The following is a 16,976-nucleotide window of genomic DNA, read 5'->3' on the forward strand; positions in this document are numbered from 1 at the left end:
CACGTGTTTATCTCCAGCTTGCAAATAAAGTTGTCACTTTCTTCTGAATATTTGCAGGTGAAAGTGATGGTAAGGATTTGTCCCTCTCAAGGAGCACATGAAACATCCGAATCCATGTCCTTCCTCAAGGTAGATCCTCGAAAAAAACAAATCACACTTTATGATCCAGCGGCAAGTGGGCCTTCCAATGGAGGTCACAGAAGAGGTGTTGTTGCTGTCCCGAAGATGTTTGCCTTTGATGCAGTTTTTCCCCAGGATGCTTCACAGGTACTCAAGTCACTTGCATAAATCTCCTGAGTATTTTGCATTTGATTTGCCTTTAGAGTATTAGAGTACTTTCTGTTTCTGGGAAATTTTATTTGAATGAGTTGTCTAAAGCTTGAAAAAAATGCCACACACAACAGTAATTCATAGACAGAGGTTTTCAGTTTAGCTAAGATGTAAAATAAAAGCAAATAGATTTGTTGACTGAATTATCTTTGTGTGTTTTCTTTTGTTAGTGAAAGAAACGGCCAATTTGAAGTTCACTTTTCTATCCAGTTAAGTTTTAACCCTTTTGATGTCACAGAATCTCCTTCCCCACTGCTTTCAGTGGGTAATGAGCATGTACTTAAAGTTAATGTTAAGTGCTAAATGCTGCTGTTACAAGAAGAGATACAGCTAACCCCATGGTACTGCTATGCTGAAGTAGTTAGGGAGCTTTTATGTTTTCATCACCTTTTCCAGTTTGCTTATTCTACGTTTTTGACCAAGTATTTTATCTTGATGGTGGTGCTGATTGTGTGTGCCTCTCATGCCCTGCAAAAGGCTGTATTTCTACAGTAGTAGTCTCAGGCACCAAATCTGATATGAAGATTGCATGGTGGGTATTTGACAGGACTTTTGTTTTCAGGAAGTTCTTATTAAGGTTAGATTTTACTGAAATAAAATAAAAAACAAAATGTTAAAGGTAGTAAAGATACATTAATGTTGAGAAAAGATATTGAGATGTAGCTCAGAATCTTACACTCATATCTTCTCCTAGGATTTTATTTACTTTTTGGGTTCCAAAGTAGAGATACAAAAATATGAGATGAGATCTAAGTTCTAGCCAGCACTAAGGATGGAGAATGCATCCCACACAGATCCATTCCTAATGCAATGGTAACTACACCGGTAGTCTGGTATTGAGAATCTGCATAAACCCAAATGGTGTCTTTGTGCAGAGATTTGCAACCATTATGTCAACGTTGGTCTAGAACTGGAAATGGCTTTTTCTTACAGATGCTGAAACTCCCATGGCCAGCCCTTCATGCAGGGTGGCTGATCACAGCCAGCTGCTGTGCTGGTTTTGACACAAGCCCTGTGAATCACTGCCCCCTAGTTTGGGCTAGGCACTTTCAGGTGCTCGTAGTGGACTATTTGTAGTGTTTCTGGCAGGCATCATTCCTCGAGGCAAGCTTACTGCCAAGAACCTACAAACAGCTTTATCATTTCACTGTAGTTACATATTTAAACCTTTTCCTGCCTCCACCGCCCCACACAGTTGCTGTACCTAATACATCATCATGTTGTATGTTTGAAACCTTCACTGATGTGGATAAACAGGTTTTAGTACACTCAGGTATTTTAGCAAGTTATTGATGATACTCTTTTCCCTGGAAAAGGAAAATGTGATGCTATGAAATCTTATTCAGGGATCTTAATGCATTTTCTCCAGTATGAATGTCTTTTTAATTCCTGTGAGCACTCCTGAGTAGCTTAATTTCAGTGGAGTTGCTACTATTGCTGAATAGCCTTGGCAAAGCTATTATACCAGCAGGAAGCCTGGTTGGATAGCATTCAGTTTGGTACATTAGTCATAGAATCAATATTCCAAGAAAATTGGTTTAATAGAATTGAAAACTATTTTAGGCTGTAGTAGCAGGTTTTTTTTTTTTTTAAAGATAGCATAGTTACTGAAATAATAGGATTGATGCCATAAAAACGGGGAGAATATAAAAATATTGAGTCATTTCATACAGAAGAGTAGTGAAAAACATAGCAGTATATTCTCTTCTACTTATTTGTCTCCAATCTTTCTTGCAGGCGGAGGTATGCTCTGGAACAGTAGCAGAAGTAATCCAGTCTGTTGTGAATGGTGCAGATGGTTGCATATTTTGCTTTGGTCATGTCAAGCTTGGTGAGCTCCCAAATTCGTTACAGTTAATTACTATGTCAGTCTGGTAATTACATGCTGTCAGCTCCTGGAACAATAAACCTGGAGTATATGAATAGATTAGAATTTCTTTTTAATTAGCTTTGCAAACTTATCATGGTTTATTTCTACACTGGGATTGTAAGCTTTAATTTGAAAAGGTAAAATGTAACATCAGATTCAAGAGTGAGTTTACGTATAGGTGCATTGTGCTGGAAATCAAAAGATCAGAGATGTTTTTAAAATCTAATTTGCTGTAGGTCAGAGTTACAAAAATGGCAAAACTAATTGAATAAATAGTAATGAATTAATAATTAAATACTTGCCATTTTTCGCATCTGTTATTCTCCGTTATCTGTGTAGCGCATGGCGTTTGCATATAATGTACAACGGTGATATGTAGAGAAACTGTCTTTTACAAGAAAGGTGAATTAAGTTCACGTTTGTCTTTTCATTCTAGGAAAATCTTTTACGATGATTGGGAAAGATAGTTCCACACAAAGCCTTGGTATCATCCCCTGTGCAATTTCTTGGCTCTTCAAATTAATCAATGAACGTAAAGAGAAAACTGGGACTCGTTTCTCTATTAGAGTATCTGCTGTGGAGATCAGTGGCAAAGATGAAAACCTTAAGGATTTGTTAGCTGAAGTAGCCACTGGCAGCCTTCAGGATGGCCAGTCTCCCGGGGTTTATCTAAGAGAAGATCCAATATGTGGAACCCAGGTATAATGGATATTGCAACATAGATTTTCTGAATCTGAATTTCTTCCACTTCTTATTTTCTTTCATCTGACAGCAATTATGACAACTTTTAAGATGGTTTAAAAAAAAAATATTGCTTTTAATCTGTTAAGTCGTCAAGCTCTCATGATGTACATATTTGTTTCTTTTAGTTCTCAAGAGATTTAGCTAGTTCAGAAAGAAAAAAAAATAAAAGCTCCTGTGCTAATGAGACATTTTATTGTTTGTATTCCAGCTTCAAAACCAAAGTGAGCTAAGGGCCCCAACAGCAGAGAAGGCTGCCTTTTTCCTTGATGCTGCAATTGCTGCCAGAAGTACCAGCAAACCTGAATGTGAGGAAGAAGATAGGAGGAATTCACACATGCTCTTTACTCTTCACATATATCAGTATCGCATGGAGAAGAGTGGCAAAGGAGGAAGTATGAATCTTCACATATTTTTAATTTTAAAATGACTTGGGTTTGGGTTGGCTTAACAATAATTTGCAGTAAATTTGAAAAAGTGAAGTGAACCCTCAACCCAGTCCACCTATAACTTCAGTATCTGTGGCTAATATCTGCTTTTCCTTGCTATTAATATTTAATTTGGTCATTAGTCTATGCTGTTTTCATTATTTTCTTCATTTGAATAAGTTTTGAATACCCAGTCTGGCTGTAGCCCATACAAGCACATGACATACAACTGTTTTTCCCTTTCTGTTTTAGTGTCTGGAGGACGCAGCCGTTTGCATCTCATTGATCTAGGGAGCTGTGAAAAAGTGCTGAGCAAGAGCCGAGATGGAGGAGGCTCTCTGTGTTTGTCTCTCTCTGCCTTGGGCAATGTAATTTTGGCCTTAATTAATGGTGCTAAACACGTGCCATATAAGTAAGTCAATTATTGCATGCATTAGCTTAAATTTGTGGCTGGTGTTACCTGAACAATGAATTGCATAAGCAATTTACTCTGCCTAAGATGAAATCAAAGGAAGTTCTGTCAGAGAGGGATGTGTCTTTATATCACTTACGTATTAGATACATACATGTGTTCATCTACCAACATGACATTCTTACTTGAGTGACCAGAAATGGTATGGGTACTGGTATATGCTTAATTAGGGTGAAATGTGTATGTTGAAGAGAGTTCGATTGTTGAAGAATGCAGGAGGAATGGCAAAGATCTTTTTTTTTCTCTTCTGTTTCCTTTTCAAAATTTAGAAACTGTTTTGAAATTTCAGAAAATTCTAGAATATTTATAAAATATGGTGATCAAGGGGTTTTATTTCACTATACTATTTTTAGTGGTAAATTCTAATTTTTTCAATTAAAAAAAAACCAAACAAACAATGAGAAAAGGTGACCATGTTTCATGATTGTTTAGCAGAAGGGAACATTTGTTAGAGTATGCTTGATGATAATGTTATGCCAAACACATCTGTGGGGAGCCCAGCCTACAGACAACATTCACAGTGTAAACACTCCTGCCAGAAGTTGGCCTTCTGCCCTTAAGTTTAATTTCTGCTTGTCTTTATAATTTCATGACTTCATTATTAATCATGTCATTTCACTTATTTATCTAGTGTTGCATCGCAAACAGGTGTTCCTTCTTTCTGTATTAGACTGAAAGTAGGTAATTTCCTCAGGCTAGTCGATAGGTTTGTGGATGGAGTACAGGATGAATGGGTTAGAATAGGGAAAGGCACCTACTACGATTTTGTGAGTATAGACATGATAGTAATTCCTACACTTCGGGCCAGCTTAGAGTGGTGATAGGAAACAGCCTCCAAGGAGCCTTGGGTAGATGTGTTGGAGACCTGTGGAGAACAGAATGTTAGCTATCTTGTCAGCTTTGCTCTCCATAGCTAATAATTGCATCACCTTCTGAAGGAATACTTTCAGAAAGAATTATACCTTCCCATTTGCCATGTCACAGCAAAGCAGAATAGGAACTAGATTAGCTAGGGTGACAATAATAATATATTTCTGATACCTAGTGTTGTTATTTTTCTAGGATTTTCATACCATTTCTGTTGCCTTTTTCTTACCAAAGTTATATGCCCATAGCTCACAAAGGTTAGATCGAGATGCAAAGTCTTCGTGGATAAAAATAATGCGATCGTGAGCTTCTTGAGGAGTGTGAGCTAAGTGTGAGATAACTAGTTATCAATCATTTTACAGCTGTGTTACATAACAAACAAAATGAATTATACTGTAAAAGAAAAAAAAAAAACAACACAAATTGTCCAAATTTTGGTATATTTGTATGTGTACAATTTGACACATTTTGAGTATAGGCAAATAATAGGAATAGTTTCTGATCAATATGTACCATAAATGCATATGTCCTTTGAGAATAAAAAAAAACTGGTGGTGTAAAAATCTGCAAGATTGTGATTTCTTTAAGCTGTATTAACATTCTCATTTGTTACGCAGAGACAACAAGTTGACAATGTTGTTGAGGGAATCACTTGGGAACATCAACTGCAGAACTACTATGATTGCGCATATTTCTGACTCCCCAGCGAATTATGCAGAAACCCTCACCACCATTCAGCTTTCATCACGAATCCACCGAATGAGAAAGAAGAAATCTAAGGTTGGTACACAAGCAAGCCACAATTAATTCATTTGAAAATGAGTTTTTCTAACCTCTTGGTGGGGGAATATGGGATTTCTGAGCCTTAAGAAGTAATACAAAATGCATAAAAGCTCAAGAGGGGAACTGACAAATGACTTGGCATCAAGCCATCCTCCCGCCCCCAATTCTTAATCCTGAAATTCCTTTTCTTTTTGTTCCAAATGTGAATCCCTTATTTGCTTGTATGTGAAACTATCTCAGGCTTCAATTTGTGTTAATTGAAAACCAATAAGAAAGAAACAGTAAAACTGTTGAGGACGAGAAGAATGTATAGTATTTAATGTAAACTGTCTGAAAAGGTGTGATTTATGACTCCAGTAAAATTTGTGTAGTGTGACCTTGTTATTTTAATTCACACAGTAATATTTCTGCACTAGATGTAGATGTGATAGTATACAGAGTGCAGAGTATATTGCAAAACCTGCACTTTTTATCAATTACACGCACATACATATACACATATATCAATTCATTTTAATAACTCTTTCCCCGTTGATCATTTGTAGTACGCATCCAGCTCATCTGGAGGAGAGAGTTCATGTGAAGAAGGACATGTCCGAAGACCCCCCCATCTTCGACCATTCCACCCACGAACTGTTGCCCTTGACCCTGACCTTCCTGTCCTGAGTATATCTAGTGATCCTGATTATTCCTCTAGCAGTGAACAGTCTTGTGATACTGTCATCTATGTTGGTCCCAATGGTGCAGCTTTGTCGGACAGGGAATTGACAGATAATGAAGGTCCTCCGGAGTTTGTTCCCATAATCCCATCCCTGAACAAGAAGAGAAGTAAAGACAATTCTGCTAGCGGTAGGAGTTCTGACAAGGACCATTTTAAATGCAACACTTTTGCTGAACTGCAAGAAAGGTTAGAGTGCATTGATGGAAGTGAGGAACCTATCAGATACGCTTGTGGAGAGACCTCTGTTACATCCAATTGTAGTCCAGTGCCCGGAGGTACAGAAAGCACACAGTCTAAACTGATAAAGGAAAAACTTTCTTCTCCTTCTGGAGGATTTAAGAAACCAGTTTCACAAGAAACTGCATCTCCAAAAAAAGGGCATAATATTCCTTTCCAGGCTGTTGCACCAAGGGGTGGCAATGGTAATTGTCATGAAAAGAGCACACCTCACTTGAAATCAGAGCTTTCTGTGCCACAGAGCAGCACTGACAGCAAAGTACTGGATGGGGAGAGAGAGACAATCACCAATTCCCTGCAGTTGTCGAGGTGTAGCCCTTCAAAGAACCCAGAGCAGAATAAAGCCACTGCTGAATGTGTCATTAAAGAAAAGTCTTTTTATGTGAAGAGGCCCTTGCCAAGCCCAGCACCCCCACCTCCACAGCAGAAAGAGCAGGTGCCAAGTTCCAAAGCTCAGAGTTTGGAGCTGGACAATAGCAATGCAGTTCGGACTCCTCCTGTGGGAATGAGCAAGCAGATGGCAAACAAACCTGAGCAAAACTCTGTAGGAAGCACATTTCTGGTTGGTAGCAATGGCCAGAGTCAGTCGGGTGCTATAGAGGTACACAGCTTCCGATCAGCGTTCAGAGGTAAATGTTTTGATCGAGATATACTAACCACTACAGTGACTTTACAGCAGCCTGTTGAGCTGAATGGAGAGGATGAGCTTGTTTTCACTGTGGTGGAAGAACTGTCCATCAGTGGCATTATGGATAATGGAAGACCTTCCAGTATCATTAGCTTTAACAGCGACTGCTCCCTTCAGGCTCTTGCATCGGGTTCAAGGCCAGTTAGTATTATCAGCAGTATAAACGATGAGTTTGATGCTTATACCTCACAGGAAACTTCTACTGGTGTAAATATTGATATTGTTGTGCCCTTTGCTAAGGATCCCTTTACCAGCAGCAGACGTTCCTCCATCAGTTCGTGGCTCAGTGAAGTCAGCATTTGTACAATTGAGAGTGATGGAGCTCAGTCAAGTGACAGTTTTGTAGCTCAGACATCTTACAGCTGTAGCAAGTCTGAGGATCCCTTCAACTTGGATTCACCCAATTTATCTGTCCCTTTGAAAAGCGCTCTGAATGACAGTGGATTTTGCTTCTCTGAACTGGACAGTGAGAGCATGAGTTCTAGCAAGCTGTCCTCGGGATTTGGCAAAAGCCCTCAAACCTCTGAAACTACCAAAGCATCTCAGATTAAAAGTGCTTTTTGTGTCTCTGATCAGCCTGTAAAAATAAAATGTAATTCTCGTGATACGCCTGTAATAGAAACAATACATTCTAGTCTTCCTAGGAAAACAAAAACTACCTCGTCTCCAATCCACAATAATACTGTCATCAGCTATAAAGACCTGCAGAATCCACATGGTGTATTTGAAGATCCCTGGCTGCTGCGCACAGATAATCAGCTGGAAACAAAACCCACAGATGCATTGCTGTCTCCAAAATCTCATGCATTTGGTACTGACAAGCAGCCAGGAAAAGCTGCCCAGTATTTTGGCATATCATCTGGGCCAATGAAGTCACAAACTATGCTTGCTTGTTCGCAGAGGGTTGTGGATGGTTGTGAAATGGCCTGCAAATCCTCCAGTGGAGCTGCAAAGAAGTCAGAAGCTGTGATGAAGATGCCACAGCTGAAGAGAGGGGCCACCACGTTGGGAGTGATGCCAGTATCGCATGCTAATAACAGTACTTTGTCAGAGGCCATCACCAGAGGGAATTCGGATACTCCTATGGCCACTGGCAGCTTGAAATCTTCACTGGGAAAGAAGAGCATGCCGCAGAAGTCAAGCATGTTGCCCAGGCCAGGCGGGCCAATGCCTCCAACACCTCCTGTGCGCAAATCAAGCCTGGAACAGAAACCTGTTGCTCTGGGAAATGGTGGGGGAAAAGCCTCCAGCCTAGAGTTTGCCAGAGCTTCCACACCAAAGGCTGAAGATGAACTGGATTTGCGGTTGAAAGCTGGGTCTTACTTCAGTGAAAGTGCCAGCAGTAGAATGAACCTGAAAGGTGATCACTCTTTGCCTAAGATGACATCAAGCTTGAAGGCGAAGGCATCAAAGAGTGAAGCCGTGCACCGCTATGGGAGCCACATGTCTCTGGAGAGGTGTGACAGCCTGACATCAGTTGGATCCAAAGCAAACTTGGTGAGGGAAAATGGGAGCACTGGTAACGTCCGGGCAGGACGCTCTGTCCCTAGGCTGGGTGTTCCTCCTGTTGCCTCTGGTGGAGCTTTACCACTGTCCTTTAACAACCCTGCGCCTGGTAAAAACAGCCAGGCAAAACCTACAGCTAACCAGAAGGTCCAAGCCAGCGGGAATAAAAACCGGGGCCTCTCCGCCAGCGGGTCAAAGTCTCTCAGTTCCTCCGTCAAGTCCCTGGCACAGCCGGTGGGGAAGAGCTCTGGCATGGCTCCTGGAGGAAAGGCTGCACCCCGCTCCATGCAGCCTGTTGGTGGCAAACCCGGCCGAGGGACCATAATGGGCACCAAGCAGGCCATGAGGGCGGCCAACAGCCGCGTGAACGAGCTGGTGTCTGGTGGCTCTACCAAGGTGGGCCACTTCCGAGGCTCTACCGACTCTGACAGTGGCAACGACAGTGGCATTAATCTCAGTGATGAGAAGTCACCAATCCCAGTGCTACCATCTCCGTACAGCAAGATAACAGCACCCCGGCGGCCTCAGCGGTACAGCAGCGGGCATGGTAGTGACAACAGCAGTGTCCTAAGCGGGGAACTGCCGCCGGCCATGGGGAGGACGGCTCTGTTTTACCACAGCGGTGGCAGCAGCGGCTATGAGAGTATGATTCGGGACAGCGAGGCCACTGGCAGTGCCTCTTCTGCACACGACTCCATGAGTGAAAGTGGGATGTCCTCTCCAGGACGGATGAGGAGCCTCAAGTCCCCCAAGAAACGATCAACAGGTAAGGAGTAAAGAGAAGGTGGCCAGGCCACCAACACACTGCTGCATCCTGGCGGGTGTGGAATTTTCATAGCACCGCCCACAGAAGTGGGCTGGGGAAAGCTTGAAGTGGGAACTGCCTGCATTGCGCTTATGTGTGCACGTGTATCGCTGTGACAGCAGCAACTTGTCATTTATTTCACTTCAAAGCTGCAGGTGTGACACAGGTGCTGCGGCAGGGAGGGCAGGAGAAGGTGCTGGGTGCCCTGGGGCGCTGGCAGCCTCCTTGTGAGGGAGGAGACAGCAGGTGGCTGCCGGCAGATGGGGTCCTTCTTTCCTCAGCAGGGTCAGCAGCAAGCACAGCCCAGATGAAGAGGGTGTTACAGATGGATTTGGGAGGAGTGATGATATTGAAAGCATTTTTGTGAGGATGGAGAGTGTTTTTGTGCAGGCTGGGGAAGAAGGGGCAAGAGAGGGGCAGTGAGGAGAGGAGGAGCTCTGCTCATGGGAAATTTCTGTGGAGTAGGCTGAGACTTCTGTTTGGAAACAAGGGAATAGGTCTGGAGTGGAGAACAGCATTTATGAATTAATGAAGATTGCTGGATGTGCATTAGATTATCCAAAATTAGGGCCTGCAGGCAGAGAGTGCACTAATACTGCCAGCTAACTGCAAAATTACTGCGTTGCACTGTAGAGGAGGTTTCATGAAAAATGTTTGGAAGGTACTGTGGATTCTAAAAAGAATAGCAAACCAATTTGGAAGTTGCTCAGGAGCGGTGGCTCTCACTTGCATTCTGTGCCAAGGCAGACACACCTAACTGCGCCATGAAGAGGTGGGCATATGAGTGCCAGGTCCTCTTTTCTGCTCTCCAGTGCCTTTCCTTGTTGCTCTTGACGGTGGTGCCCATCTAAGTGTCCCTGGTTTGTAGACAGCTTCAAAATCAGGCTGGTGTGACTGCTGTTACAGTAGTCATTTTTATTCATCTAGCTTGAAGGCATGTATCATAAAGAATCAGTGACAATCAGTGCCATGTAGCTTAAGACCAAAGTGCTTATTCAGTAGTCTAAGTGTACTGACTGGTAGCAATAGAGCAGGAATGGATATCAGTGATGCACTGAATCTTGAGTTTTTGGTTGGCAGGGGGTAATTCTTGCAATCTGTAGAGGCATTCATGATGCACAATTCTGGCAGTAAAATCAAATGAGTTAAAGGGATGTGGATCTATGGTACTTTCTGGTCAAAGAAACTGAGTTGATTCAGTGGGGGATAAATCAGTTTGGAAACAGTGCAGCATTTGCTGCAGTTCTCTTTCCATAGCATATCAACCTCTTAAACCTTTTCTACAAATCAATATTAGTAGCTGTATAAGTTGTGCACATATTGAGAAGGCATTACCTGATGATGGATTTCTATTTGTTTTTGCCTCAGGAAATGCTTATAATGTCTTTAAAAATGACAAACTATTTATTTTTTCCAATTGAAATTGCTCTATATCAGTAAATTATTTTTGGAGTGCTTCAGACTTTGAGACCATAATGTGTTTTATACATGAAGTGAGGTTTCCTGGGAACTTCATGAAATATTTCTTAGACAAAATGCTTGATGCACTCCCGTTATTGCCCTAAAATATATTGTAATCTTTGCAAAGCGTTAAAGATCCTTGATGTTTACATTGCTCCCAACTACGTTGTAGTCATGCAAAATGCCTCTGGATTTACAGAACCTCTGGAAGGGAAACCCATCCTGTAGACAGAACCTACTCCCTTAGGTGTCACTGGAAACCTTGTTCCCTCATCCTTTAACTTTGTCCGTAGAGAAATGACATTGGCCTTGGCTGGTTCAGTGGAAGGATATGAAGTTTGTCAGCTTAGTATATGTGTTTTACTACTTTTATTCAGTCTCTTCTTCAGAGGAGATCCAGCTCTCACCAATGTAGTTACAAGATCAGAGTTAGAGTGTGTGGTTTCAGTGGGCAAATAGCATCGATTCAGGCTAAATAAATTGAGAATGGGAGAATGATAAGTGTTGGAGAAGTAGAATCAAGTCTTACCCTTTCCAAATATTTTCCCTTTGTGATTATTGTTACTTAGAAATCAGGAAGGATGCAATTAAGAGTAAGGAATGTTTTTCTTAAGAACATGTAAACCAGGCAACTCATCAGGTATCTTTGGTGGTGTATTGGCTTCATAAGGTGTCTGCTGGGGTTCTGTCACCATTTCATCTGGAATTTTGTGGCAGGGCTCACCTGACAGCCTTAAGTTGAATTTTTCCTGTACAGGTTTTGAGCCTAGTAGATACCTCAGGTGCACTTTCCTCTGAGCAGCACTGCCTTGCCTGTTTGATACGCTCCCTTTAGCAAGAAGACCAAAAGTAATAAAACTCAACTCTGAGAGCTGGTTTTCAATAAAAGGAGGGAGATTTGTCAGCAATGAATTTATTGCCACCACTCAGCCAGAGGTGCTTGTACTTACTGCTAACATGATGTTTCAGCTTGTTTCTAGTGGCCTTCAGCCCTTCTATTTAACTAGGGACTGGACTGCAGCCTTGTTTTAACCAGCCATATGTAGGTACTCACTCATGACATATGTAATGTAAAGTTCTGCCTTTGAGAGAACGAAGAGAGAGACACTCATGACTGTGAAAACTGCTGGACACCAAAGTGTCAGCTTTTGTATACAAAAGTGCTATCATTTTTGAAGTACACCAGTCAGTTTCTGCTGTAGGAAACTTGTCCTGAGGAATCGTATCAGTGTGGTGGTTTGCTTCTTTATTTGCAGCAAAACAAATCCCTGCTGTTGAGGAATTTGTGAAGTTTGTCTATTCTGACATGAGTGTAAATGGGCAGTGATAGGCATAGCCGTGACAAGTTGCAACTTGATTGATTGCTGCCTTCTGAAGTGCCAAACATCTTCTAATCCCACAGTGTCACTGAAAATGCTAACATTTACCTCCTTTAAGTACTGGTAGTTGTTCTAGAGGGGGCTGTGTGCTCCTGGCAAAGAAGTAATAGAATTGAAGTGATCTTAGCCTTGCTTGGCTTTAACTGGAGGAGGAGATACTCAGGCTTGTCAGCCATTATCAGTATTTGTGGGAAATTACTCTCTGTCTCATTTCCATTGCAAGGTAATGAATACCACTAAAACCCACCAAAGAGAAATGAATCCAGGAAAAATATTTTTCCAAGGAGAGAATAAAGAAAAAGTTCTCAGACATCTGCTTTGGGAATGGAACTGCTGTTACTCCCATTGACAAACCAACAGGAACATATTTTGTCAAGGCAGTAACTCATTCAGCAGCCTGAAGGGATTTACTAAAAGGAAAAGATCAAGAAAAGCGTTTCTTCCTAAGTTTTCAGAGAACCTAGATCTTTAGTTGGCTGCAGTAATGTTCTGCAGTCTGTTAGTCCCCTTGGAATCTGAGGATCACTTGTCTTTGTTATTATAGGTCTCCAGCGTCGTAGACTGATTCCTGCTCCATTGCCAGATGCTGCCTCCTTAGGAAGAAAACCCAGTGTCACTGGCCAATGGGTTGATCTACCACCTTTGCCAGGCACTTTAAAGGAGCCATTTGAAATTAAAGTTTATGAGATTGATGATGTGGAACGATTACATCGACACAGACAAGAGGAAACTGAGGTCAGCACATATTTTACAACAACTGTAGACAACTTAAATTACAGTACACAGGCAGAATCCTTGCTTGAATGCTGGAACAGTGTTTGAGAAATTGATTGCAATTAAAGCACTATAATTATTAATTTTACAATTCATATGTTGAGGTACCCTTAACACAGAAAATGAAAGTGATTACTATCTAAAATTAATTGTGTTTAACATGACTGATGATGTAAATGAAAGTTACCAATGAATACATTATGAGAAAACTTCATAATCTCAGCCTAGCTGATGAAACCTTACAGCTTCCCTCAACTGTAGGGTCATTAACTTTTTATGTAACTCACAGGATTCTATTAAATCAGGAATACACTGAGTTTAATTTACTTGTAATTGGAAAACACTTCACCTAATTCTATTTTGGAGTCCAGAATTCTATATTCTTCTGATTCCTGTTTCCCATTTCTTTCATAATAGCCTTTCCAGGATGTTGAGAAGGTAGGAATACTTTTAAGAAAATAAGAATTCACATTTCTTAGGATTAAACATAACTCCTTCATTATTATTAGGCTGTGTTTTGGTTGGTGTTTTTTTTTTTTTTTTTCCTTTTTGCACTACTGGAAAAAGAAATTATCTACAAACAGTGGTAATTTCAGTATGTATTGGAGGTGTTTGCTCATAGAGAGAAGTGTGACAAATACTTGAGTGACGCAGCATGCTGTTCCTCTAGACTGGAATCCATTAGTATGAACTTCAAATAATAATAGTAAAAACAAAACAAAAAAAGCAACCAAACAAAACAACTCATCTGCCAACTCTAATAGGTAGTGAACTGAGATTCACTCAATTCATGCAATTTGTGTCCAAATATCAGAGGTCAGCTCATAACAGGCAAATTAATGAAATGTTTTTTCTTTGTCTTTAAAGGGCCTGATGTATTTCCATACCAAGCTGAAGATACTAGAGAGGCGCCAGCAGCGAATCAGAGAAGTAAAGGCAAAGCATGAGTTTTTGAAGGAAGAGTTGGAAGAGACAAAATGCAGGTTGATGATGGATCCAAATAAATGGAAAGAAGACTGTAAGTATTTTTGCAAAATAGTAGTATGATGGACAACTAACACATTTTCAGCATGTGAGCAGTCCCTCTGACAAGGTTAAGCACTTGCTAAGATACTTTGCTGAAAGGGGACCCAAGCACTCTGTGACACCATTAGCATTTCTGTGATACAGGATTTTGTTCAGTGATGAATAGTACCAGAAATGGAAGAAACAAACAATAGAGACTCGCTGTGATCCTTAATATTAAATGTTTGTATAATCTTATTGTCCTTCTTTCCAAAGAAGGAAATGTATTTTCAAATCCATGTTACAGATGGGAAACTGAGGCATGAGATTTGTTCGCAGACTGAGAGATGTGAGTTTCAAGGTGAACTATGGATAAATAGAACTATTTCTTAGTTGAAGAGAAGTAAAATGGTCTTTTTTTTTTTTTTTTACCTCCTGATAGAATGTTTTTTTGTGAGCTTCTTATACTAACATCCTTTTTTTTTTTTTTTTTTTTTGTCTGATAGTTGAAGTGGATCCTGATCTCGATAAGGAGTCACAGGAGTACCTGGAGGCACTGGAACAAGTGACAGAGGAACTAGAGCAGTGTGTTAATCTGTGCAAGTCCCATATCATGATAGTGACGTGTTTTGATATTGGAATAACAGATGCACAAGATGGAGTAAGGGAAGTGGAGGTTTGAAGAGAGGTTTTTCAAGGGACTGAAGAAAGTGAAGCTGGATCGTCCGACATGAAGAAGTAAAGAGATTAAGCAGTTGGGAAGTGAAGGAGAGGAAGCGAAGACTAAAAAGCAGCAATGAATGTTGTAGGAGAAAGAAAAGACTGAGGGATGAGAATGTTCATAAATCATTTGGTGCCTCAACGTGACCTGAACTGTACAAAGAGAAAAGTAGGAACAAGTATTGCTTCTACCAGAGAGAAGCGAAGAAATTTAATACAAACCAAGACATTGAAAAAAATCAAACAAGCATACAATGGAAGTGCCTTTAAAGTTCATTTGATTTTCATTTTTGTATTTGGTGCTAGAATTAAAGCCAGCAAACCTAAGCAGACCACAAAATGTATTCCTACGAAGTATTTTATACTGTATAGTGTATTTATGACTATATGTAAAAAACAAACAACATTGTAGCAAAAGCAATAAGTAAATTATGTTTTCATACCTGAACTTGCCTTCTTGTTTCATAGAAAAGCTGTTTTATGTAGCAGAATTAAAACTGTATTATAATTGTTTTCTTGGTTAGGGTTCAAGATATTTTTATGAACATTTATCTATTGAAAAGGTGTATTATGGCATTTTGAGATGATGGTTTTACCTTCAGGTTTTGTATTATTACTTTTTCAGATCAAAATAAATGTTTGTTTTCCATTTTATATATTCATATATAGATATATATTAACTGCTTACCTACTTCCTTGGTTAATAACCTCACTTCTCACAGACCTGGTCTTTTTTAATGTGAGGAAGTCTACAAAGGGCACTGTGGTTTGTTTTTGGTTTTCTTTTTTCCTCTCTGACTGCAGGAATTGATAATTATGTTTATTACCAAAACCATAGAACAAAAAAAACAAAACAAAAAAAAAGCAAAAACTTTTTGTAAATGTTAAGTTAGGTCCATATTTTTATATAGTTTTGACTATAAATATAGCATTTGCATTTTGAACTTTTAAGACAAATAGTATATCTTTTTACAGTTTTTCTAAGGAAGGCAAACCCTCAGGATCAAGTTTATACATGCTGCATGAGATTTGTGCTTTTTTGAAGGAGGCCACATAGGTGTGGAAATTATTGATAAATTGTTGCCAAACAAATACTTTTGAAAAGGTTTAATAGTGTATGTAATACCACATTTCATAATGAATCATATTTTCTGATCATCTTCCTTTTTATGGTTTTTTCAAATCCTTTGTACAAATATGTATTATAACAGCTTGCTTCGGTTTTTATCTGTGAATAAAAGATACATCTATTGTTACGATTTCTCCTTGCTATGTACATGATATTGAATTTAGGGAAGAGAGAGGATGGCCTGTGGTGTGCAGCACTAAATGTCATATTGTATTATTTCCTTTCCCAAGAGAGAACTTGCAAGAGAGTTTTGACATTAGTCATCATAAACCAATCAGAAAAAAGACAAAACACCAAAGGGTAAAATAAAGAGCAATGATACTAATACTGTTAGCACTTCAAAGTTTACAGAATAAAGACCTGTGGCTCAGATCACTTGTTTCTCATGATGAGACAAAGCAATTTAAAGTGGGTCTACAAACACATGAAAACTTCAGGAGTTGGAATTGAGCCCTGCACCCTGTAGGTCCATCATTGCAAACCGCTGCACTTATTTCTGGCACTGCTGCATTTGCTCTCTTGTTGGACAGTAGCTCTGCCTGGTTCTTATCTTTCACTGATGCCAGTGGAAGATCTGCCTGGAAGATCTGTAGTAGCTCCAGGCAGATTTAATGTAAAGCTAATGTTTCTAATGATACCATCTTAAGTATTTTCAAGCTATTTGGCCAAACAACCTGTAATGTGTAGCATTTTCCTGTCTGTCCTTCCCTCCCTTTTTCTTTTCAAAGCCCTTATGGCACAGCATCCAAGCACCACATTCTCTGGCTCTCAGAAGGGGTCTGTTGGTTGGGGTGATAAATGCTTTTCTCCTTATTATATAGCTGGAGGAGATGGACAGTGAGAGCGTGAGTCTGATGCTTAAATACCTTTAGGATTTTTGATAAATTGCAAAGGATGCCCTATGCTTATCAAAGTCCCTATGGTTTATTCCTGGAAAAAGCTGCACCATGTTTGCATACTGGAATTTGGCACTGCATTGGGTTGTATGCAGGGGAGTGTGACATCTAGAATTTCTGGAGGATCCCCTTACTGATATCCTTGATTATCAGATACGTTTATT

At 40.1% G+C, this 16,976-nt stretch overlaps 1 protein-coding gene across 1 annotated transcript in view; it reads left to right on the top strand.

The window, feature by feature from the left end:
- The window catches only part of KIF26A (kinesin family member 26A), a 99,988-nt gene extending 83,945 nt beyond the window's left edge, over positions 1-16,043 (top strand). Inside the window, exons 7-16 of the mRNA XM_421394.8 lie at positions 58-267; positions 2,068-2,161; positions 2,637-2,899; positions 3,153-3,336; positions 3,622-3,781; positions 5,326-5,488; positions 6,037-9,409; positions 12,833-13,023; positions 13,930-14,080; positions 14,574-16,043. Coding sequence (XP_421394.5) covers positions 58-267; positions 2,068-2,161; positions 2,637-2,899; positions 3,153-3,336; positions 3,622-3,781; positions 5,326-5,488; positions 6,037-9,409; positions 12,833-13,023; positions 13,930-14,080; positions 14,574-14,749 — 4,965 coding nt within the window. The 3' untranslated portion in view covers positions 14,750-16,043. The remainder of the gene's footprint in view (positions 1-57; positions 268-2,067; positions 2,162-2,636; positions 2,900-3,152; positions 3,337-3,621; positions 3,782-5,325; positions 5,489-6,036; positions 9,410-12,832; positions 13,024-13,929; positions 14,081-14,573) is intronic.
- The last annotated feature ends 933 nt before the right edge of the window (positions 16,044-16,976 follow it).

The sequence above is a fragment of the Gallus gallus genome, chromosome 5, assembly GCF_016699485.2.
Source record: "Gallus gallus isolate bGalGal1 chromosome 5, bGalGal1.mat.broiler.GRCg7b, whole genome shotgun sequence".
Classification (NCBI taxonomy): domain Eukaryota; kingdom Metazoa; phylum Chordata; class Aves; order Galliformes; family Phasianidae; genus Gallus; species Gallus gallus.